Raw genomic sequence first — 26,909 nt, forward strand, 5'->3', positions numbered from 1 at the left:
TGTTATTTTCATTAATTCTCTTAGAAATTTATTGCCTTAGACGTGGTGTGACATACAAAAGATTCAGCCTAAAGGCTACCGCGACTGCAGAACGTTGTCACACTTATGAATATTTCGAAAATGCCTTTATGGTCGAAAAGCGCTTAAGAAAAACAGAGATAAGAACTCTTTAATCTAGAATTATACAATCCTAGATAAGGAAGTCCAAGAAATTATTTTTTTTTTGAAATGTTTGAACAAGACTCGTTTCTGGGATAAACCTATATCAGATAGAGATGTGTTACGTGTCGTGAATGGCAAGGTGCTGATTCATATTAGGGAAAAGATAGTGCAGGTACCTGAATCCAATCTGAAATACTTTTTATCTGTACTCGATTCCATTGATTTAATAGGTGAAGATGCAAGTGCTAGTAATAATGGAAATAATCGTAGTAATGGGAACGGAATGAATCAGGCATGCCGCCACATCAGCAGTATGACAACAAGCAGGACCGATCAGCTGACGCTCACGCAGAGTTTGTTAGCCACTCCCGGCTCCACAGATGTCAGGTCGGGTTACCAAAATAAAGGAGTACGCTACTGGAATGATCATAATAATCGCAATCAGTGGTATTCCAACGCTCAAAACACACAAAAGTTCAGTACAACACAAAGTAGCCGGCCGCGGTGGTCTGGCGGTTCTAGGCGCTCAGTCCGGAGCCGCGCGACTGCTACGGCCGCAGGTTCGATTCCTGCCTCGGGCATGGATGTGTGTGATGTCCTTAGGTTAGTTAGGTTTAAGTAGTTCTAAGTTCTAGGGGACTGATGACCACAGATGTTAAGTCCCATAGTGCTCAGAACCATTTGAACCATTTTTGAACACAAAGTAATTCAAACAATCAATGGCATTCCAAACAGCAGAATCAGACACCCTTTAGTAATGGAAAGAGTAATTCTTACCCACAACATAATCCTGAAGTAAATCTTAATGTTGACTCTCTTTGGCTAATCACTGAATGTTGTCGGAGTCATAAATGAGATTCGTCCTGTAGTGGCTAGTTCAACAAATTACTGTGGGCCACATTTGTGGCCCCTATGTTGACCATAGGATGGAGGGGGCGTTAAATTTATTATATTACCAATTGGCATAACCGACTACGTGGAAAATTAAAGGTCTGTATCGTCATTATGACTTGTTGAGGTATTTCCAATAACTGAATGCATATATTGACAGAACCCATAAAATAAGACTCCGCTAATTATAGAGAATATAATTTTCTGCTTAGTTAAGTAAGTGGTGCAAGTACGTCAAAATGTATAACTAATCCGTATGCAAAAGTTATTGGTGTAAGAACAGGAGCTAGGAAACAGAGGACCAGTCTCCCATTTAAGTGAAAACATGCACTTCGTGTGTCAGAGGAGAATGTCTGCGTAGTATGACCTCTGCGACCTTAGGTTAAGTACTGATTAGGGATATCAGAGTCAATGGACACGACCCGTTTAGTATGTAAGTAAAAGCTGTTTAGTCATATGTCTACAGGTTAAGAGGGGATGCAAAATTAGCGCCTCTTTACAAGGTATAGAAGTGTTTTGTATAGTAAGTGAACGAGTGTATGTAAGAACTTCATATGCAACACGATAGTCAGCCAACTGCTATATCCTTACAAAATAATCTACTAAAGGTCTACTAAACTCCACGAGTGTTTCACACAGTCCGGGCGCTACTACTGACTAGCAACGGGGTAGCGTGTAGGGTTACCAAGCTCTCCATTATTCCGTAGCCAATTGCCGAAGAAAAACACAGCCAAAATATGACCATCTTTTATCGATAAAAATAACAAACTATCGCCATTTTTAATCGGTTGACTTAGTTGTGCTAATTCTAGATTAAACTGTCATATGATTCGACAGTGGCAATCCTAAAAGAAGTTCATTGAGCTGCTCGTTACCCAGTAACCGCTGAAACACGCTCCAGCACGCTGACATTCACACACAACAGACTGTTCACACCGAGGAACCTTCTCCTTGAAATAAACATTCTCGATTCTAGCCCTCATTGAACCCAGGCACACTACCGACTGAGCTATGAGGCCTGTCAAAATATAGTCATATCATAAATGCAATAGTGAGAATCTGGAAGGTATACTAGCTGCTAAATTCAAATGCAGTTACATTTAATTATCGTATTCATTAAACTGAGAACTTATAACACATAAAATGAAATGGTTCATGAGTAAGTATACCAAACTCGCGCAAGGAATATTCTCATGCTTAGCTTCGACTACAGAACAGTCACTTTCATCCTCATCGGTACTGCTGTTTACAGCTGTTGAATAAACTGAGCTATTGAATCTTTCAAACATTTCTGGAAAATTGGGAAATTTGTGGCAAGTTCTATGGGACCAAACTGCTGAGGTCATCGGTCCATAGGCTTACACACTACTTACTCTAACTTAAACTAAGTTACGCTAAGGACAACACACACACCCATGCCCAAGGGAGGACCCGAACCTCCGAGGGGGGCAACCGAGCGAACCATGGTGAGGCCCCTCAGACCGCACGGCTACCCCGCTCGGCAAACATTTCTGTAGTACACCAAAATCAATACACCACTTGGGGTTGAGATGGACTTTAATTCGTAACAATGCACTAAGTATTTCTGTTTTCATTCTATTTCTCACTTTTGTTTTTGTTGCATTCATAATGCAGAACACTTTTCACTACTGCAATAGAAATAGATTGTGGCATCAGCAATAATACAGATGCAGCTAACCCTTTGAAAAGGAGCCTCCAGCAATTCTATAGTGTAAAACTGTTGACAAAGATTTGTACGAACTTGTCGAAACGTCACGTCCATAAAACTCAAGGCAGAACCAGCTTTCATCAGAAAACACAACAGACATGCACTCTTCCCTGCAATGAGCTCTCACTTGACACCTCTGAAGTCGCAAATGGCGGTAGTTTGGGATCAGTGAAGGACGTCTTGCTCGGAGCTGTCCTTGAAGTAACCAGTTTGTGACAGCTCGGTGTGCGGTGCCAACTGCTGCTCAAACCGCTGCTGCAGATGCGGTACGATGCACCAGAGCCATTCGCCAAACGCTAGAGTCTTCCCTCTCGGTAGTGGCACGTGGCCGTCTGGAGCACGGTCTTCTTGCGACCGTACGACATGTACAGTGGCCACATTCCTGCCAAGTCTTTCTGCATTATAGCAGAAGGAACATCCTGCTTCTCGTAGCCCTATTACACGACCTTGTTCAAATTCAGTGCGTTGTTGATAACAGCATCTTTGTCGCCTTAAAGGCATTGTTGACTAACATCGACTCACCATGCCCAGTCTCAGAGGCAACTAGCGCTCACGACCATTACAGCGTGTATTTAAAGCAAAGCCGATTTGCGCCATCACAATGGCGCTATTACCGCCAGTCTTATGCGACTGCCTCGGAATTTGTATAGACCTCAATTTTCAGATGTAGAAACACGCTTACCAACTTCCATTTATGTCGCACAGCGCCTTCTTGGTGCTGCTATTTTTTCACGTCTACCACAAGCATCACCACAATCCGGTTTGAATGAACTACATTTTACCTCAAATAAATGATAAAGTTACTATTTCTCATTTCTTATCTTTCTAGAAAATCATTAGAAGTAATTTTTTGTAACTTTCTATTATATTTTAAGTGAACAGACTAAAATCGAGTGCAATGCATGAAGCCTATGTGTGATTTGTATAAAAGTGACTTCAAGAACGAAATAAATGTCCCATAGAGATTCTCCTAGCAGTGAAAGGAACATTTGATTTCACTGAGTAATTTTATAAAGAAAATTCCTAGCCTCAATCAAAGGGGGCAGTGATAGAATATATCAAATGATTTATAAGGCTGTAATTGAATGACCGTTTATATGCATGGCCAGAGAAGGTGACCTTAATATGTATCAGTTATTGCGATAAAAATCAACAAACCTGTTATCTCTGAATTTTTGTAAGTTGTTTATCACTTGTTTTTAATTTTTCGTCTGCTTCAGCTAGACTTGCAAGTGCGCGTCATGTTGGAAGGTTCTGCGCATCCCCCTCCAGTAGCCACTGGCAGCCAATAACATTCATTCCCTTTCCGCGCGTCTAACAGCGAGTTACAGCTAGACAGCAAGAATCTCGCTCCTTCATGCTGCACTGTTGCCGTACTTCACGACAACCGAATTATCCATTCAATTGTCAGTTTTTTGTATTCTTTTCCATCTTGCAGCAATATAGGTGTGACTGTGTATCTATAAATGTTTAAGTGTGATTTAAAAAAAAGCCAGGTGATGGCAATAAATGCGAAATGCTTCACAAGCAGGCGAGGGGGATTATTTTCCGCATTTATAACTTTTTCAAATGTGAATCTGAAAGCAGGTCTCCTACTGTTGACATTAGAAGACACAAGAACGGACTCCAGAACCATGTGGTGTCGGCAAGAGAACTGTTAAGAGAATTGTAAACGAAAGTGTCAGAGCTGTAAGAACCATAGAAAAAGTTGGTTTTGTGTCTCCCGGAAAGCATCAAAATCGCAACGAACCTGTAACAAATGGATGGTTTTAACAACGATGTTTTAGAGTCCTCCATGTAAATGATGAATGTCTGACATCACAAAAACGTTGCCGACCGCTGTGACCGAGCTGTTCTGGGCGCTTCAGTCCGGAACCGTGCTGCTGATACGGTCCCAGGTTCGAATCCTGCCTCGGGCATGGATGTGTGTGATGTCCTTAGGTTAGTTAGGTTGAAGTAGTTCTAAGTCTAGGGGACTGACACCTCAGATGTTAAGTCCAATAGCGCTTGGAGCCATTTTTTGAACAAAAACGTGTTCCATAATGAAAGAGAAAATTAGCTTCAATGGTAAGTGCTTCGTCAATGTAAAGAAGTACTGACATCGGTGCAGCACCAAATACATCCCATATAAAGATTCACAGCACAAGAGAAGGAGCTAGTTCAATAGTGTATTACCTTGATGAAACATGGGTCAATCAGAATCATTTCAGGAAGATCTACTGGAAAATGAGCAATGGCACTGGCGGTTTTGAAGTTTTCATAGGAATAGATTCTTGGATAATTATTCTGCATGTTGACTCTTCTTCTAGTTTTGTTTCCGAGAGTAAACTTGTATGTATGCGTAAGAAAAACAGCATTAATTACGATCCGGAAATGAACGCTGTCAGTTTCGTGACGTGATTCACAATTTTTTGTCATACCTTGTTTCGAAGTCGGTCATTGCCAGTTATAATTCAACTGTTATAGAGAAAACACCGAGTATAGAGAAAACACCGAATATAAACACTAGAAAACCGGATATTTTTCCTTGGCTTAAAATAAAAATATTAAACACAGTATAAACCACACTCGTGCCGATCTCCTGCAGCTCATTAATTTATACAAGTCACTTGACAGAACGCACAAACTTGACTTCCTTGCACGTGAAAGGGGTCACGCAGTTTTGCGTTTACTCACGTGTCACTGTCAGTGTAGCTCCATGGAATTAATTTGGGCAAAGAATAAGGCTATGTAAAAGAAAAAAAAATCACTGAATCGCTTGTGCATCAGGCCATAGACAACATCCCACTTGTAGCGTGGGCACAGTCTGTGTGGCGTGCTGAAAAGCTTCAGAAAGCATAATTAGACGGGGAAGTGATGATGGATATAAGCCTCGTGAATTTACAATCAGATTGTTCAGAAACAGATTCAAATAGAAGTGAAGGTGGTATTGCGATTTAGACTTTAGAACAAAGTAATAATATTTCTTAGTTTTAAAGAGTCGTGGTTTAAAAAATGCGTTTGTCAAAACATCAGTTGCGTACATAATAACTTCCGAGCCTTTTTGATTAGGACTTTGTATCCTTCGAATTATGGAGACTGTAATGTTGAAGATATTGGCCAAGCAGAAGTTAAGCTTCTCCCACTATGTTGTTTGCTCCAATAATACGCAAGCATGCAGCTGGATAAATTCGTCAAAAGTCCGATATTTCCACATGTAAACCCCTGTCATTTTCAAGGCGCTAACTGGATAAGGCCCTAAAATGACAGTAACTGTTACTTGTCGAGATATCGGTGGTTTTCGACATTATCAGTCATCATTCCCTGGAGTTATTCGCAGATGTTGGTTAATTATTTGCTTATTCAATGGATTATAAATACGATCTCTCACTGTAACGTCGAACGAGTTAGTTTACAGTCATAATACCCGTTAACAGCAAAAAATATAACAACTTATTTACCATTTTTATGATAGTCTTTCCATTAGTCTTTTTACCACTAATTCTACGAACCTCGCAGGAGAGCTTCTGTGAATTTTGGAAAGTAGGGGCGAGATACTGGCTGAAGTAGAGCTGTGAGGACGGGGCGTGAGTCGTGCTTGGGTAGCTCAGATGGTAGAGCACTTGACCGCGAAAGGTAAAGGTCCCGAGTTAGAGTCTCGGTCCAGCACACAGTTTTAATCTGCTAGGAAGTTTCATATCAGCGCACACTCCGCTGCAGAGTGAAAATTTCATTCTGGAAACGTGGACTTTGTTTGCCTGCTCTCTGCTGCCGCACGTGCGAAGTTCTCATCCCTTCACTGCTCCGCCTCTATGCGCGGAAACACCGTCTTACGTGTCCGCCGCTCGTGGTCTCGCGGTAGCGTTCTCGCTTCCCGAGCACGGGGTCCCGGGTTCGATTCCCGGTGGGGTCGGGGATTTTCACCTGCCTCGAGATGACTGGGTGTTTGTGTTGTCCTCATCATTTCATCATCATCCCGGAAAGTGGCGAAATTGGATTGAGCAAAGATTGGGTAATTGTACGGGCGCTGATAACCACGCCGTTGAGCGCCCCACAAACCAAACATCATCACCACACCGTCTTACGTGACGCAAGCTACATTTCTCTCCTGTCTTGGCTATTTCTTATGTAAGCGTTTGGAGTTCTCAGTTAATAATAATTGAACTAAATGGAAATGGTGTACATTTTTTTTCTTTTTAAAAAGCAACAATCACCATTTTCACAGCTGAGAATCCGGAGCTTCCAGTTTCTATAAGTACTCTCAATGCTTTCTGGAATATCGACTTGCGGACGAATAATTATCAGTCATTTTCTTCGTGTCATGCACAGCACTATTAAAGGTAGTAAACTTTTTCAGAGCCTGCGACTATTATTTCACTACAAAGTCCGATGTCCATGCGTGGATAACATTGCCACACCCGCGATAAATAATATATACGAGGCCGCGAAGTAGATATTACGAGCCTATTATCCTGGCAGTGTGAAGTATGAGTCTACATATCTTTATTCTCAAATAAATTCGTTTACCAATGTAACTGCTCTTCCTGGTTGGACTGGGAGAGTTGTAACATCGAACACAAATCTCAGCCTTCACTATTATTTCTTTTCATAAATGACCTTAACACAATGCCATGCTTATTTCAAAACAGTGGCATATACAAAATTTACTGTTCTGACTGTAAGGCTAGCTACACTGGACAAATGAGAAGGAATTTTAAAACGTGATAGCCTAAAAGGAACACACAGACCAAAAAAGGAAAAACATAGGAAAGAAAGCCACCTTCACAGCTCATCTCATACAACAAAAGCACACATTGTAGAAAAGAACCCCCTAATACTTCATACAATGAAGGAGAGTACATAATGGACATGTGTGAAGAAACACAAATATACACCCACCTGAAAAATTCCATACAAAATACGCTCAATGAGCAGTGCGTACTTAAAAGCACCAGTTTCTTGGACATCTACTGCTCCATTATCGATAACGTTCTTAAAGTTACTTTTCAAATTTGTAACTGTATCTAGAAGTTCATCTACATGTTTGTAATCGTGCTTTGTAGGCAGTCTATGATGCATGCAAGTGATGCTAATGACTTCTGCAGTTCCCTCTGTTAGGTGGCAGCTTGCGTACAAACTGTCACACAAGGGATTTTATAATGCAATATGCACATCGTAGTAGCCGGTAATAGTCGATTCTTTAACACCGTATCCCAACTACAAACCATATTTAAAACTGCCAATGATTGTACAGGTAATTACTTCTTCTGTTGCTTTCCTTTTATTACAGTGTGGGGACTTGTTATTTCTTGCAGCCCTGAAGTTTTTCTTAGCTGACTCACACAACATGGGAGCGTACTTAAAACGGGATCAGGGAGTCATAAACGTGTTTGGAACTGAAAGCAGATCTCCCAAGCAGATAGAAATCGCCGGCCGGGGTGGCGGAGCGGTTCTAGGCGCTACAGTCTGGAATTGCGCGACCGCTACTGTCGCAATTTCGAATCCTGCCTCGGGCATGGATGTGTGTGATGTCCTTAGGTTAGTTAGGTTTAAGTAGTTCTAAGTTCTAGGGGACTGATGACCTCAGAGGTTAAGTCCCATAGTGCTTAGAGCCATTTGATTTTTAGGTAGAAATCAGAGAATTCGTCATTTCCCATATCAGTACAACAGGAGATTTGGAAGTGGTCTTCCTGCCATAAAATGTTTACGTACTTAATTCAGTGGGTAGCTCATTTTTTATGTTTTATGGTAATAAACGAAACTGTTATAGTGAACGGTAGTTTCTTTTGTAGTTAGATGGACCCTTCATTAATACGTGCATTTGTGGTATGGTGTACATGCCTCCGTCTTTAATTCAGCCACCTCTAGTAGTTCTCCTACTGTAAGACGTTTCTGTTGCATGAGACTGTTTTTCCTTAAATTTGCATGTTCTATTGGTGAGCTTCTTTTCCCTATACAGCATCGAGTATTGGATTTATAGCATCTTACGGGTATGCTAAACAGGTCAACCGACACCTCACACCTGTGATTCAAGCTTTGCGAGCTACAGACGTAATTCTACGCTTGACTTGGATGCCCTGTCCAATGCATCTATATTACACTTCCGTTTAAAAGCTACTGTTAGCCTCTTACTTGTTAAACATACAATTTGGGATTTTTGAATACACCAAAAAAGTAAATTCTTTTAAACCCAGAGAATCCAATATTTCTCTTGATATCATTGGGTACATAAGGTCTTAAATCCACCAGAATTGTACTTTTATCATTTGGATGTTACTTCTGCACAGCATAATGTAAGTTTTGTACTCTATCTATACTTATCCATAAGTAAACCCTACTTTTTCATCTCCTGTCATATCACATTTACGGAAGTTTAAAGAACCACTTGAAAATGGGATTAGCAGAGAAGCTGATTAAATAAAGCTCTACAGAGCAACTGGAGCAGTTGTACATTAATCAAACAAACAGATGCGGAGCACATTGAATACTAATAAATATTCTACATCTACATCTACATCTATACTCCGCGAGCCACCTTACGGTGTGTGGCGGAGGGTACTTATTGTACCACTATCTGATCCCCCCTTCCCTGTTCCATTCACGAATTGTGCGTGGGAAGAACGACTGCTTGTAAGTCTCCGTATTTGCTCTAATTTCTCGGATCTTTTCGTTGTGATCATTACGCGAGATATATGTGGGCGGTAGTAATATGTTGCCCATCTCTTCCCGGAATGTGCTCTCTCGTAATTTCGATAATAAACCTCTCCGTATTGCGTAACGCCTTTCTTGAAGTGTCCGCCACTGGAGCTTGTTCAGCATCTCCGTAACGCTCTCGCGCTGACTAAATGTCCCCATGACGAATCGCGCTGCTTTTCGCTGGATCATGTCTATCTCTTCTATTAATCCAACCTGGTAAGGGTCCCATACTGATGAGCAATACTCAAGAATCGGACGAACAAGCGTTTTGTAAGCTACTTCTTTCGTCGATGCTACCGATTGCTCAGTTTACCGCTAGATGTCAGGAGAGACGGACCCGCCATTAAAATAGGAGGCAGGATGTATTACATTGTCAGTAGAGAGGCAATAACAGCAGAATGGGTTGGTCAAGAGAACTCAGTAACTTTGAACATAGACTAGTCACTGGATGCAACCTGAGTAACGAATCCATCAGGGACATTTCCATTCTTCTGCAGCTGCCCAAGTCGACTATTGGTTATGTGATTGTGAAGTGGAAACGCGAAGGGACAAAGCATACCTAATCCAATACGAGAGAGATTTCATGTACTGACTAACACAGACCGTGAGCATTGTGGAGGTCGGTTGTAAAATATTCATTGAAACCGGCTTTGGGAATCACTCTTAAGTTTCAAAGTGCTACCAGCAGTCCAGCTAGCAGCCAGGAAGTTAAAAATTATGGAGTACAATGGTCGAGTAGCTGCTCATATGCTGCACGTTTCTCCGCTGCTGAGCGACGCCTGAGATGGTGTGAAGAGCGTCGCCACTGGAGAGTGGATGACTGGAAACGAATAATTTGGAGTCATGAATAATGCTATACCCCGAGGAAATCCAATGGAAGGGTTCGTGTTTGGCGAATGCCTGGAGAATTACCTTCCATCATGTGTAGTGCCAACAGTGAAGCCTGCCGCGGTGGTCTAGCGGTTCTAGGCGCTCAGTCCGGAACCGCGGGACTGCTAGGGTCACAGGTTCGAATCCTGCCTCGGGCATGGATGTGTGTGATGTCCTTAGGTTAGTTAGGTTTAAGTAGTTCTAAGTTCTAGGGGACTGATGACCACAGATGTTAAGTCCCATAGTGCTCAGAGCCATTTGAACCATTTGAACCAACAGTGAAGTATGGAGGTGGTTGTGTTACGTCATGGGAGAGATTTTCTTGATTAGGGTGTGATCCCCTTGTTGCAGTTAAAGATATGAACACGTTTTACAGAACTGTGCACCGTGTACAGTAGTGGAATAGTTCGAGGACAACGACTGTTTCAGCATGGCAACGCAGCCTGTCATAAAGCAGCATCTTTGAGGCAACTATTTGTGGACAACAAAATTCTTGAAATTGATTGGTGTGCCCAGAATCTCAACCAGAATCCAATGTAATACTTTTGGAATGAGTTACCAAAGTCGACTCGGCTCCAGACCCTGGTTTCAGTTCGCGCGAAAGGTTGGGCTGCCATTCCTCCACAGACAATCATATATTCACAGCAGAGTTCATGCCGCCATAAAGGCGAAAGGTAGACACATCTCATATTAATGTCCTTTAATAGGTAGTGTACAGATACTTTTGATGAGATAGTGTATTACTTCCTCCAACATATCTCTCGTGAAATGGCAACGACGAGAAAATTGAAGAAAGTAAGTTCGTAGAGGTTTATCCACAGCCATTCCCCCCGCATGAATGGAAAAGAGTAGAAGGGAAATAACAATCTCTTAAGAAGTACCTTGCATCACGTACTGTAATGTGGCTTATGGAGTATAGATTTACGTGCGGATGTACAAGCCGACGGCAGGAAACGAACAAGCGGAGAACTTCATTAGGATATGAATCCTCCGTGTCTCTCAGACAGGAATACAGGTGCTTTCGTTCAGCTGGGGGTTGTAAGGGATGAAATGGAGACCGTAACGTTGTGGCCTTCTACTACAACAGGTGAATGATAGAGGAAACTATTTTTTGATCATGTGTAACTGTTTGTTCGCCGACAGTTCTCCGCTGATGGACTGTCCCCTCTAAAAAACAGTGCGCTACTCCATCTCTGCCGAATTGTGACGCAATAGCGTTAGGAACATTTCACGGGCATGAAGCTGTTTGCGTAGGCATAAATACTATTGAGGGTATGTTGTACTCCGTCGCCATCGACTCCCAGCAATCGCCATAAATTATGGACTGTGTTTGAGTGGTCATAGACGAGGATGGTTGCCAACGTGATCGATATTTCGTGGAGTCATACTACGATGCATCGGCTCTGTTGTCAGAAGGTAAGGAATGCTACATTCTGCAGGCATGTGTGCGTCAGCTACTCATGAGTGTTTATTGGCCTAATTGGACGATTAGTAGAATCTTGTTTTCCAAAAGAAGTACATTGATAGCCATTAAAACTGCACGTACAGTATAACAGGAAGAATATATGATTAAATTTGTAGGTGATATGTGGGAGAAGAGGCTGCAAACTGTGTGTACAGAGCTGCAACATCTTGCAGCAACAGCTTTACCATAGCTGGGCACCGTGTTAAACTGAGCTTGGTTGACAGATCTGGGTACATCATTCCATTTTATTTGAACTCTGCGCCAGAGTACATCAGTCACAGTGGCTGGCGACTGGTGACGTGCCAGTATCCAAGGTCAGATGTTTCCAGCTGGTGAGAACCTGGAGAACGAGCTGGCCAGGCAACAGTCAAACACCCTCACTATCGATATTCTCGTAGGTCAGGTCATTAGCTTCTCATTATCTTGTTGAAAGATAATTTCATGGCGACCTCGAATAGAGGGAACAGCTACCATCCTTGACGGGTCAGAAATGTATCACCTGCTGTCCCCATTACTGGATATGTGAACCAGAGGTGGCCAAATTGTGTACCCAATGGCATAACATTTCAGCCGCAAGGTGCTGAGTTCATGTGACAAAGACGAATGCAGTCTGGCAACGGTCGCTTTCCTTGGAGGCACCGAACATTGATACATCCATCATGTGCTGTACGCAGAACTGTGACTCGTCTGAAAATGTCCAGTGTTAACCCTGGATACACCCCTGTCGGCACGTCTCTCTGCTCCAGCGTCGCGTTGCGCTCTCCGTACGGATACTTTTCTTGCTGAAAAGATCTGTTCAATGACGCAAGGTACGTGACAATATGTCTGTCTTTCTGGAGTTGGCTGCCTTGGACCCCTGATATCCTGAATGGCATTGAGCATGGTCCTTCTGATCTCATCGATTCCATATTCTCAAAACAGTTGCGGGATTCCGACCAAAGCGATCAGCAATATCACCGTCTTTGATAGGCCACGATCTTGCCGTTGTTGAATTCTGACGCTTCCTGGTAGATATGACTCCCTTTTACACGAGGTATTACACCATCGTTTCACAAAGCAACTTTCAAATGGAAATCTGAATGAAAAACTTGATCTGCAAAATTTCCTTATATACAAAATGCAGGCGGCATTTCTACTACGTACTTCGATTGGTTGTTCGGAAATACGTCATTTACATATCTAAGCATGCAGTTCACATCATGCTAATTTGATGTTTGTTGCATGCAGTCTTCACGTTGCTGTAGTTTTAATGGCTAGCAGTGTATAACTCATCTTTATATCAATATCAGTCCCATAGTCATCATTCACCTTCACTAGCAGCATGGGAGTACCTCACAGTTTTCTTGACTAGGTCCTAGTGGCGACTGTGTGCATGAGTCATGCCCTAGCCTGTCAAAGAAGTTTCATTTATGTATGTGTGGCAAGCAGATGACGATGAGTGGTTATACCTTGCGGTATTTCGTTGTGTTCACGTTGATGAATGTGAACCCTTGATCATGACAAAGATTGCTGGTGGAGCGGCACCTCCACTGGTCACCTGGTCGTTAGTTAGTTAGTTGCATGTTCCATTGATCATTTAAACGACTCTTTTATCGAAATGTTTTGGAACGACTCAGTTTAACAGTTCACACTTAGTCCTACTCATGAAATTGCACCTAAAAGTCTCAAGTGTTTATTAATTTTTAAAATTTTCGTATTTACCAACTGTGATCACGTAACAACTTCAGTTCCTCTTCCTTCCTTGTCGTTTTCTGTTTTTCTCATACTCCTTCATCTTCTTCCCATGATGTATTTTCCTTTCTTCTGCCTATGTTATTCCCGATTTCTTATTCCTTCTGCGTGGAAAGCATACTAAGTTTAGTAGTTAATTCTTCTATTTTCTGTTTCTTCCAGAAGATTTGTTTGAATAACTGTATCTGTCAGATTTTCTGAATTAATTTCCATTTGTTTTCCTTTCTAGAATTATTGGTTCAGTTTTGTCATTTTTAGCTCCAAATTCCAGATCCTTGCAATTTTTTGTAGAACGCAGCTGAACAGTAAAGGTGATAAACCATTCCCTTTTCATCAATTTTATTTGCAGCTCCTTGTGTTGGCCGTGTTTACAGTTAAATTTTTTGAATGTGAGGTCCGCCAGTTATGCAAAACACTTTTTCTCAGTACCCAAACATGTTTCGCCACCACTGTGCCATCATCAGTGGGTTTTCGTTTTCATTTATTCTGTAATGTGAATATATTTGTAAATGATTATAAAATTATGTGGATATATAGTTCAAACCTTTACAATTGGTGTGCATGAATTTTCCGTATCACTTGTGTGTTAATTACTACAGGTAGTTTGTCATCTGCAACCAAACTATGTTGATAAGAAAGTTTTTGCTGGGAGTTAACCTATCTTCTAAAATGTAATTTAGTTTGTCGCGATGTTTTTGCGCCTATATTCGTTTTTACTTACGTTTTCGTGTGGCAAGCACTTTCATTCTCCGAATCATGGTGAGGTGTTGTGATGCACATGTAACTATAACGAGTATTTTCCACAAATAACGTAGTAAAACACTATTCATTTCACCAAAGCTACCTGTAGTGGAACAGTGGTGCCGAAACATGATTGCGTACTGAGAAAAAACGATGTTTTGCATAACTGGCGGAATTCACATCCAACAATCATTCCCTTTTCTATCACCAGTTTCTATTTCAGATGGCTGAGATACTTCTTCCATAAATTTAATTTAAGATATCGTCTGCGTTAGAGTTTTATGGATCATGTACGCTCGATTTGCTTTAACACCAAATTCTCTAACGACTTTACCAGTTGTTCCTCTGTCTACCGAAACAAATGCTTGTTTGAAATTAATAAATGACACTATTATAGGTTTTCTGGTTAACATTCTGTGGCGAATTATTGACTTTAAGTTAAAAATTTGTTCTGTGCAGAATCTCTCCTTTTGAAAACCTCCCTGGCATTCTCCCAATCATTTGTCTAAAGTGTCTATAACTCTACCCATGAGAATCATTGATAATGTTCTGTATGCCACTGGCAGAAGTGACACACCTCTGTAATTGGTGACGTTTTGTTTGTCTCTCTTTTTATGTAGCGTGTGGGTTAACACTAGTTCCACTCTTCTGGAATCTTTTCAGTTTTCCAAATGTTCTCAAAAAGGATTTGTAGATATTTTGTAGTCTTTGATTCTGACCTTTTCAGTACTTCTGCTATATTGGATTCTACACCGCTTGCTCTGTTGCTTTTGTGTGACTTGATGGCTTCATGAATTTCTGGCTCTGTTGGTGGGAAATCTTCCTCCAGATTATATGATATTGCTGGAAATTCGAATCTAACTTTTGGAACTGGACAGTTCAGGAGCCAGTCAAAAAAATTTCTTGTATTTCCATAACCTGAGTTTTTCAAAAGTTCTTTTGATTTTTCGGATTTATTTCGTGTCTTTTCTTTGTTGTCTGAATTCTTCTAAACGGTGTTCTTTTTTTGAACATCTCCATTTCTCCATTTTGAGCTCTTTGTTCTAGCGCTTTTTCACACTCTTCATTCCACCATGTCTTCTTTTTACTCTTGACCAATCCTAAAATTTTCTCTGCTTCTATAGTAATTTGTTCCTGGAACTCAGACCAGTCACCTTTCTTTTGCTATCTCAAATTCCTCTCTGACTTTTTCTGTGTTGTCTATTGTAATATTGATTATTGTAGAGTTATAGCTGATTACTTTCTTGGTTATATTTTTTGTTTTAGATGGAGGAAATCGTGTTTTAATCTTAGAGAGATAATGATCTGAATCAAATCCCTCAATGCTTATTACTTTGGCATTCACAATTTCCTTGATGTTCATTTTAGATATGGCAATTTGATCTGGCAGAAATTCTCATAGGTTTGGATTTGCAGGTCTCCAGGTTTTGGCTTTTCTTGGTAGGCTGCAAAAGTGTGCGGACATCAGTTTTAAGAGGTACATTTTACACATGTTGCTCATTTTTCATCATTTTTGTTTGTTATTAAGTTTTCTGGACATTCGCCTAAATATTCTTAAGTTTCATTTCCGTCCCAGCTTGCACAATTAAGTCGCCAGAAAATATTTCAACGTGTTTTTAGATATGTTGGTGATTTCAGACTCCATTAAATTCCAAACTGATCTATTATCTGCAGATTTCTTCTTGCAGTTTATTGTTAATATGGACATTCTTTCTGATTTTAAAGTAAATTCTGTTTTCTATGTACGACTTTTTTTCTTTTTGCTTGTGTAAAATGCTGTCCCAAATACTTCGATGTTTTTCATTATTCTTACCACAGGTTTCCCTTTATAAATTCTTTGTTTTATTTTACTTTGTTTCTCTTTATTTATTTGTGTTTTGCAGGATAGATAGGAATTCGTCCATGGAATAGATGGAGTTGTAGAGGACAGCTCTTTAGACTTTAGAATAGCTTTAAAAGTTGCTTTTGTACCTGTTAGACATTTTATGTTATTGGGAAAATGATCAAAGATTTTTTTTCTGCATATTGTACTCCTTTCTGAGCCACTGACAGCTTTAATAATATGTAATGAAAGTCGTCATTCATGCTAGTGCTACAGGTATGGATGTCATTGTTCTTCTCTAACCGTGACGGGTTATTTATGACAAATTTCATTAGCGGTTGCTTGTATTGTATCAGTGCAGTTAAAATACCTGGGTGCTTGAAGAGGTACCTACATAATGTCTGTAGATGAACACCATATATTGTTTCTGTTCGCTTTTATGCAATCGCTACTTTTTTGTAAGTGGTAAGTTACCCAAGAAAATTATTCCATAAACATTACTGCGTGGAAATACGCAAAATATGTCAGTACTTTAAATCGTTGGTTTCCATGATTGGCCATTATATGACGAGCAAAAGTATCTGAACTGAAGTATTGTGACGACCTTATTAATACGTCTCTTCCAGTTCAATTTTTCATTGATATGTACACTCTGACTTCCCATATTATAATTACTGATTCAAATGAATTATTTAAATTCTATCTCTGCTGATCGTCAGGACAGGTACGTCATTCTTCATAACAGCATAACAGCTCAAAATCATATCAAACAAAACCACTGAAAATAAACGCAAAATATATCTATTTAAAATAGCAGATAAAAATTCGCTTGATGCCTTCCTAAGAGAGAGTCTCCATTCCTTCCACGCTACTCACGTAAGTGTAGGCCAGATATGGCTCAAATTTAAAGATACAGTATCGACAGCAATAGATAGATTCATACCGCATAAGTTAATAAGAGACGGGACTGATCCACCCTGGTACACTAAACACTTTAGAACACTGTTGCAGATGCAACGAAAAAAGCATGCCAAATTCAGAAGAACGCAAAATCCCCAAGACTGGCTAAGTTTTACAGAAGCTCGAAATAAAGTGCGGGCGTCAATGCGAGATGCTTTTAATAGTTCCCACAATGAAACATTGTTTCAAAATATGGTAGAAAACCCAAAGATATTCTGGTCGTATGTGAAGTACACCAGTGGCAAAAAACAGTCAATACCGTTACTGCGCGATAGCGAAGGAAATGGTACCGATGATGGCACCACTAAAGCGGAGTTACTAAATACAGTTTTCCGTAATTCCATCACGAAAGAAGATGAAATAAATATTCCAGGATTCGAAACCAGAACAGCTGTTAGCATGAGTGACATAAAAGTAGATATCTTAGGTGTTGCGAAACAATTCAAATCATTTAAGAAAGGCAAGTCTTCTGGTCCATATGGTATACCAATCAGGTACCTTTCAGAGTATGCAGACATAATAGTGCCTTTCTTAGAAATCATATACAACTGCTCACTTGACGAAAGGTCTGTTCCTAAAGAGTGAAAAGTAGGACAAGTCACACCAATATTCAAGAAAGGAAATAAGAGTAACCGATTGAATTACAGACCTGTACCACCGACCTCAATTTGCAGTACGATTTTGGAACATATACTCTACTCGAACATTATGAATCACCTTGAAGAAAATTGCTTATTGATACATAACCAACACGGATTCAGAAAATATCGTTCTTGTGCAACTCAGCTAGCTCTTTATTCCCATGAAGTAATGAGTATTGTCGACAAGAGATCTCAGATCGATTCCATATTCCTAGATTTCCAGAAGGCTTTTGACACCGTTCCTCACAAGCGACTATTAATCAAATTGCATGCAAATGGAGTATCGTCTCAGTTGTGTGGCTGGATTCGTGATTTCCTGTCAGAGATGTCACAGTTCGTAGTGATAGACGGTAAATCACCGAGTAGAACAGAAGTGATATCTGGCGTTCCGCAAGGTAGTGTCATAGGCCCTCTGCTGTTCCTGATTTACATAAATTATCTAGGTGATAATCTGAGCAGCCCCCTTAGATTGTTTGCAGATGATGCTGTAATTTACTGTCTAGTAAAATCATCAGACGATCAATTACAATTACATAATGATCTAGAGAGAATTTCTGTGTGGTGTGAAAAGTGGCAATTGGCACTAAACAAAGAAAAGTGCGAGGTCATCCACATGGGTACTAAAAGAAATCCGATAAATTTTGGATATACGATAAATCGCACAAATCTAAGGGCTGTCAATTCGACTAAATACCTAGGAATTACAGTTACGAGCAACTTAAATTATAAAGACCACGTAGATAATATTGTGGGGAAGGCGAAAGAAAGATTGCACTTTGTTGGTAGAAAACTTTAGAAGATGCGACAAAGCCACTAAAGAGACAGACTACATTACACTTGTCCGTCCTCTGCTGGAATATTGCTGCGCTGTGTGGGATCATTACCAGGTAGGATTGACGGAGGACATCGAAAAAGTGCAAAGAAAGGCAGCCCGTTTCGTGTTATCGCGCAATAGGGGTGAGAGTGTCACTGATATGATACGCCAGTTGGGGTGGCAGTCACTGAAATAAAGGCGGTTTCCTTTGTGGCGAGATCTATTTACGAAATTTCAATCACCAACTTTCTCTTCCAAATGCGAAAATATTTTGTTGACACCCACCAACGTAGGGAGAAATGATCATCATAATAAAATAAGAGCAATCAGAGCTCGAACGGAAAGATTTAGGTGTTCCTTTTTCCCACGCGCCATTCGAGAGTGGAATGGTTGATAAGTAGTATGAAAATGGTTCAATGAACACTCTGCCAGGCACTCAAGTGTGTATTGATGAGTAACCATGTAGATGTAGATGTAGCATTGTTCCTCGTTGTTGGCATCTAGGGGTCTTCTTTCTCGCTTCCCTGTAGAATTTTTTGCAAAATATTTGAATTTGTGGAGGTTCACAGATATGATCTTGCTGTATCAATTCTAATCAAAACAATGAACACGTTTCAGTTTGGACTTCGTTGATATATTTCTGAAATCATGTCACAAATTTTAAATAACATTTTTTCTTGTGGCTCAAAGCTTTAAAAGATACCTTTTAGCATAGTTATTTACAAATAATGGGCGACACTCGCCCAACTTTGACCGCATGCAGCCATACACAACGTCTTTTGGCAAACTACTCCACAGCAACTCGCTTACGTTTTCCACCACTGAGAATCCCTAGATTGTTAAATACATAGATAACTACACATTAGACATAGATTGTTAAATTTCTCCATGCTCACATACCTCTCTGACATGTATATTTATCACAATAATCAAGATAATTTTTCTTTTTATAAAAAATACTTACAAAATTTATAACAATTAAAAAAGTGTATCGCAAAATGCTTGATAAAACACCTTGAATCGGAAATTACACTTGGTACATGGAACATGATGTAGTCAGATCAGTTTCACAACAACACCCAAAAATTCACAGCATTCCACCCTATTTACTGACGCCTGCTCATGTGCTAGAACAATTATTGGTGTGCTATATTTGTTGTAGACAACTGAATGTAGTGTGTGTTTATTTTTCAATTTTTTTCTGAGAACCACTTAATAATACTTTGGAAAACGTTATTTACAATCTCTTTTGTTACTTTCTCTGTAGTGGGTTTTGTTATAACATTAATATTGTCTGCAAAATGTACCAATTCTGGCTACTGAATGTTAAATGGAAGTTTATACAATACACAAGAAATGGAAGTGGATCTAAGATTTAATCCTGTGGGACTCCCTTTGTGACTCCTCCTCAGTCACTAAAATTTGCTACTCTTTCATTATTGTTTAAATTATTCAACACAACTTTTTGCATTCTGTTTGTTAAGTATTATTCATACCACCTTTGTGTAGAGCAATCAGTTACATATAACTTAAGTTTCTCTAAGAGAGTAATATGATCTGCACATTCAAAGCCCTGGAGAGATAAAAAAAAAATAGCAACTGGCAATATTTTATTATGTATGGCTTGTACTGTTTGAGGGATGAATACATAAATAGCATGCTAAGTCTAACAACCATTCTGGAATGCGAACTGTGATTTGCTAAGTAAACTGTTTCTACTTAAGTGATAGATTATTCTTGAGTACTTTACTTCTTCGAATATTTTGGAAAACAAGATCAATAAGGGAACTATATGATAGTTGTTTAAGTCTTTATAGTCACTTTTTTATGAAGAGGTTTAATAATTGCATATTTGAACCTGCCTGGAAAACTTTCCTGTAAAAGTGATGCATATATTGCTAAGGACATTACTTTTTAAGTTGGTACAAATATTCAGAATTCTGTTTGAAATTTCATCAACACCAATCGAGCTTTTAGAATGAAATTTTCGCTCTGTAGTGGAGTGTGCGCTGATATGAAACTTCCTAGCAGATTAAAACTGTGTGCCGGACCGAGATTCGAACTCGGGAACTTTGCCTTTCGCAAGCAAGTGCTCTACCGTCTGAGCTACCTAGGCACGACTCACGACCCTTCCTCTCAGCTTAAATTCTACACTCCCTCGTCTCCTACCTTCCAAACTTCACAGAAGCTCTCCTGGAGACCCTGCAGAACTAGCGCTCCTGGAGGAATGAGGCCCCTATGTTCTCTGTCACTGGCTAAGCTTGGCGCTAGGTTTCACAATGCTAGTGACCTGATATTCTAAACCTAGCTTTTCCTGTAGCCCTTGGCTCACACCTCTCCCGTGACTACTACCTACCTGCAGGACACCTTTCTCTCTGTGGAATGAAAGATTCATTTAGTCAGTTTCTGGTTGTCTCGGTGAGAAACCAGAAACAAAAAAAAATTATATTTTCTTGTCGGTTTTCGTCTGCATTTTTCACCGCTGTTACTCAATACACACCCAAAGTAAAATTCTGAATTTATGTATGTTGTGTAATCAGTATAAATACTGGAGCAAAGAGCATCATCCTAGCAAGCACGCATGCTCAGTCTGTAGAAATTTCGAAACAATCCTCACTTATTCCAGATGTTAATTACTACTTGAGTGGATGACTTACATGTACGTCTCACAATACAGAGACGCATTTGTTTCGCTGGTTCCTTCTATAGTATTTTTGTGAGTTTCTTGACAGGGTTGTAGCTCGGGAGCTGAGACCAGGAGGAAACGCTGCCAACGACTGCGCAATTCTGGGTGAGCTGGGTGTTCAGTGCGACTTGGTTGGGACTCTCAGCATTAATTCGCGATCCGGAAGGTACGTCCAATATACATAGCTTTCTTATCAGTGTTTATATCACGTGTATCAGAAGTTTCGTTTTTTATATGTAACTTCGTTGGTGTCATTAACATATAAAATTTCATAACACGTATATAAAGTAATAGAAAACCACAATAGTGATAAAATATCAGAACAATTGAATATGAGTAAATACACTATAATGTGTTTAAAAAATTTTAAGGAGCTACAAACTGGATAGTTTAAAAACTAGGTCTTACAGCCAGACGTAAGGTACTTGCCATTTGTCCCACCTCATCACCTAATAATCGCTTGACGCTTTAACTGTATTCCTCTAAAATGGAGAAAAATCCCCGTAAAGTCATAGACTGCCTTTTCCTTTCCAAGTTTGGTGCACTCGTTGACTTTATGAGATTCTATTATTTGTACAGCGCAAAGCCCTCACATGGGCCAGTCTTCTCGCTAGACGAGACAACAATCAGTCGGAGAGCAGAGCCGTTGTGATACACGCAGAGCAAGAATACCGAGAGCCTCAGTAGCTATACTTAACTACACGGTAGCCAAATAGCAGATTTTGCCGACACCCAGTCGCTCACATACCTTGCCTTTTTCTGATTTTCGAACTGACCTCCACAGCCACTTATAGGACTTGCGGCTTAACGAGAAATTCGAACCGCAGTGGAACTCATCATTTTTCACGGTAACAAATCACTACCAGGGAGGAGAGAAGCAATAAGTGACAAAAAATGTAAAGCTGGCTGAGGAATGATTTTTATTTATAATCTGACAGTCACCGACCTACTTGCCAATTTTTTAAAATTTATTATTATTATTATTTTTTAAAAATTGATATTGAGCTACTCTCAAACGTTCAATCCAAAATAATGTCGAGAAACTGAGCACATTATTTCTGAGTATGTGCGAGAGAAAAGTATTTTTTTTTTCGTCACAGAACTTGCACCCCCATACCTAAAAAACATTGTAAATGATTGAACTGATCTGCGAATATTGCGCTCTGTTTCGTCACAAATCTGCATGACCTGGGCGGGGGTGTTCGGGCCGTCACTGGTATTAAACGGGAATCAAGCTGATTGAATAATAAAGGGGAATTTAGTGCTCGAACCTGGACAAAGCGATCACCATTAGTTAAAGAAGTATCCCATATGGTGGAATGCGGTAACTGTGGAAGTCCTGACAGTTAAGGTGAGACGTCTCAAGAGTATAACAATTGTAGTCTTCTGCGGTTCATAAATAGATAAGTGGATTTGTTGCGTGTTATAATGCCCTGCGAAAGCTTTTTATTTTAATGCTTTGGTCGGATTTCCTTCCTGTCGCCACAAACCCATTAACCCCAGCTCTCCTGAAGAAGGAGCAAGGAGCAATGTGAGCCTCGATATGTAAATCGTGAACTCTTTGTTCTGTGTATGTTCGTATCATAGTTACCCGTGTGTTGTGATCCTGAGGTGGAGATAGGAAAGCAGAAAATGTGGAAAACGCCTAAAATCCACTGTCTGGCTGCCGGTGTGCAAGGTAGACGGTCATCAGTCTGACACTTCGATTCGATTCGGATGGAGCTTCGCTCCCTGCCACAAAAAAGGACGCTGCATGTTGTTACATCATACTATTGTAAGAGTAATTAAAGACACATTATTTCACAGTTCACACAACTGACACACTGCATAGAATCAACTTCGCAATGAGGCTGGTCGTTGGCGACGGTGAAGGGTTCATCGGGCTTAACTGCGCTATCCAATGGTGGCAAACGAAATCAGTGGTACCCTCTGCCCATGGTTGTATAGCGAGTACTTTATCCTTTGACATGTCACGCCCCACTGCTCTTTAGCTACAGCGAACAATATAGGAATTGTAACTCTTGTGACTACCTTGTAACTATCATTTACTCGGCGCTAGCATAACCTTGATTTTGTCCGCTTGATTTCAGATGTTTACCCAATGTCTTGTAATTGCTTATAATGTGTTCAGCTTTCCTCTCTTTATTTTGATTGCAGTTTTGTCAGACAGCAACTGGAATCATATGGCGTCAACCTGAAACTCTGTGAGATTGTAGAAGACAAAGAATTCCCTGTCTCGATTTGTATAATTAATAAGAGTAATGGCTCACGAACGATATTGCATCATAGCGGCGAATGGCCTTGGGTTTCGTATGAAGCTTTTCTTAAAATAGATTTGTCACAGTATGCTTGGATTCACCTTGAGGTACCGTAAACTAGGAGATATAACACAAAGTGCATTGTGTAAAGTTCATTAAGAGGAACTGAAAGACTTCGAACATTTTGTACTTTGCATCTGTCTCTATGTACTTACAATTGTCTTTAATTTTTTTGTGCAGGCACGAAACTTCGACCATCTGAAGAAAGCGACCAAGAGGATTCTGGCTTGGAATTCCGGAGATCGCAGACCTATCCCGATGTCAATAGATATGCAAGATTATGATGACCGGTGTCTAGATATGATGCCCACGGCAGATCTTATTATTGTCAGCAAAGATTTCGCGAGGACGCTCGGATATAAGTCAATGTCTGATACACTGGATGGCCTTTATGGATACCTCAAACCAGGGTAACCTACGTTATTCCAACAGATTTCTTCGGTATTTTAGTTTTCACTACGGAATTCTTAGGTGCACATTCGTTCAATGTGTTACATGTTCTCGGACAACTCGTTATCTTATTACTAACACTCTTTGTTAGGGATTCGATACTTTATGTAGTTGTATGCAATTATGAACAACTGAATTACGAACAACTACCTAGTGTAGCGCCCACCTTCAATGTGGTATCGCAGGTATATACACTCCTGGAAATGGAAAAAAGAACACATTGACACCGGTGTGTCAGACCCACCATACTTGCTCCGGACACTGCGAGAGGGCTGTACAAGCAATGATCACACGCACGGCACAGCGGACACACCAGGAACCGCGGTGTTGGCCGTCGAATGGCGCTAGCTGCGCAGCATTTGTGCACCGCCGCCGTCAGTGTCAGCCAGTTTGCCGTGGCATACGGAGCTCCATCGCAGTCTTTAACACTGGTAGCATGCCGCGACAGCGTGGACGTGAACCGTATGTGAAGTTGACGGACTTTGAGCGAGGGCGTATAGTGGGCATGCGGGAGGCCGGGTGGACGTACCGCCGAATTGCTCAACACGTGGGGCGTGAGGTCTCCACAGTACATCGATGTTGTCGCCAGTGGTCGGCGGAAGGTGCACGTGCCCGTCGACCTGGGACCGGACCGCAGCGACGCACGGATGCACGCCAAGACCGTAGGATCCTACGGAGTGCCGCAGGGGACCGCACCGTGCAGGTGAGCGCCACAATCAGGACTGCATACGACCGAGGCACACAGGGCCAACACCCGGCATCATGGTGTGGGGAGCGATCTCCTACACTGGCCGTACACCACTGGTGATCGTCGAGGGGACACTGAATAGTGCACGGTACATCCAAACCGTCATCGAACCCATCGTTCTACCATTCCTAGACCGGCAAGGGAACTTGCTGTTCCAACAGGACAATGCACGTCCGCATGTATCCCGTGCCACCCAACGTGCTCTAGAAGGTGTAAGTCAACTACCCTGGCCAGCAAGATCTCCGGATCTGTCCCCCATTGAGCATGTTTGGGACTGGATGAAGCGTCGTCTCACGCGGTCTGCACGTCCAGCACGAACGCTGGTCCAACTGAGGCGCCAGGTGGAAATGGCATGGCAAGCCGTTCCACAGGACTACATCCAGCATCTCTACGATCGTCTCCATGGGAGAATAGCAGCCTGCATTGCTGCGAAAGGTGGATATACACTGTACTAGTGCCGACATTGTGCATGCTCTGTTGCCTGTGTCTATGTGCCTGTGGTTCTGTCAGTGTGATCATGTGATGTATCTGACCCCAGGAATGTGTCAATAAAGTTTCCCCTTCCTGGGACAATGAATTCACGGTGTTCTTATTTCAATTTCCAGGAGTGTAGTTCGCTTAGGGGACAGTGCACCATCTGAAATTTAAAAACCGGCTGAAGTTCTCATCGACGAAAGTTGAAAGATGTCAATCAATATCACCACGAATCACTGACTTAAATATGACGAAGAAAGAGATCGAAAGAAAGGAAAAAAACGTCGCGTCTTTCACAAGTAAGCGTCATGTTCTCGGTTCCCGGTTCGATCCCAATCACATCTTAAATTTTGAATAAAAATCGCCTACAATGTCTAGAATGTACTCTAGTCAACATTGTCAAAAGCTTTCTCTAACTCTACTATGCTATAAACGTGGGTTTGCGTTTATTGAGCCTATCTTCAAGGAGAAGTCGTAGAGTCCTTATTGCCTCGCGTGATCCTACTTCCCCGGAGCCCAAACTGGTCTTCCCCGAGATCGATTTATGCCAGTTTTTCGTGTCTCCTGTAAGTATTTTGCAATCGTGACTTATTAAACTGGAGATTCGGTATAATTCACATGAGGGCATTTCGGTTGTCTTATATATCTTGCACTCCAGATGGAATAATTTTGTCACGATTGGCTCTCCCTAGGATTTCAATGCATGGACCTGTTTCTGCTTAGGTCTTTCAGTGCTCCGTCAGATTTTTGTCGCAGTTTCATATCTCCCATCACATATTCATCTATTTTTCTCTTCTCTTTCTATAGTATTGTTCTCATTTCCTTTTATACATCCTCTGTATGTTCCCTTCAGCTTTCAGCCATGTCTTCTTTGCTTAGCACTGGCTTACCACCTGAGCTCCTGATATTCATACAGCTGCTTATCGTTTGCCCGAAGAGCTCTTCAACTTTCCTGTAGGGGTATCTATGTTTTCCTGGTTATACGTACTTCTACAACCTTGCAGTTTTTCTCCAGCCTGTCCTGCTTAGCCAGTTTGCACTTTCTCTGCCAGTCTCTGTTTTTTGACGTCTACTTCTTTTGCTGCATTGTTATATTTTTTCCTTTCGGCAGTTAAATTCAATATCTCCTGCGTTATCCAGGGATTTATATTAGACCTTGCCGTTTTACCTATGTATCATCTGTTGCCTTTCCTGCTTCATGTCTTAGAGCTATCCATTCGTCTTTTATTTTTCCGTTTTCCCCGTTTGGGTCGTACGTTGCCTGATGCGTAGTCTGAAACTCTCAGCAGCCTCTGGTTCCTTCATTTTGTCAAGGTCCTGCTTCTTTATTTCCTACCTTTTTGGAATTTCTTCAGTTTGAAACTACAGTGCATACTTTATGACCAGGGACCACATCTATCCCTGAAAATGTCTTACAGCTTAAAATCTGGTTTTAAAACTTGTGTCTTAGCATTATACAATCAACCTGAAACTTTCCAGTGTCCCCATGTCTCTTCCAGATATCCAGTCTTCTTACAAGATTCCTAAAGCAAATGTTAATCATGATTAAATTATACACTGTGCAAAAATCTACCAGAAGAGTTCCTCTGTCATTCCTTTCCCACATTCCATGTTCGCCTACCATTTTTTCTTCTCTCCTTCTTCCTACTTCCGAATTCCAGTGACCCACCACAATTAAATTTTTGTCCCCCTTAACTATGTTAATAATTTCCTTTAACTCATCATACATTAT

At 40.9% G+C, this 26,909-nt stretch overlaps 1 protein-coding gene across 1 annotated transcript in view; it reads left to right on the forward strand.

The window, feature by feature from the left end:
- Positions 1 to 456: 456 nt before the first annotated feature.
- The window catches only part of LOC126176516 (ketohexokinase-like), a 33,354-nt gene continuing 6,901 nt past the window's right edge, over positions 457 to 26,909 (forward strand). The window contains exons 1-2 of the mRNA XM_049923673.1: positions 457 to 549; positions 23,686 to 23,915. Coding sequence (XP_049779630.1) covers positions 457 to 549; positions 23,686 to 23,915 — 323 coding nt within the window. The remainder of the gene's footprint in view (positions 550 to 23,685; positions 23,916 to 26,909) is intronic.

This window comes from Schistocerca cancellata, chromosome 3, assembly GCF_023864275.1.
Source record: "Schistocerca cancellata isolate TAMUIC-IGC-003103 chromosome 3, iqSchCanc2.1, whole genome shotgun sequence".
Taxonomy (NCBI): domain Eukaryota; kingdom Metazoa; phylum Arthropoda; class Insecta; order Orthoptera; family Acrididae; genus Schistocerca; species Schistocerca cancellata.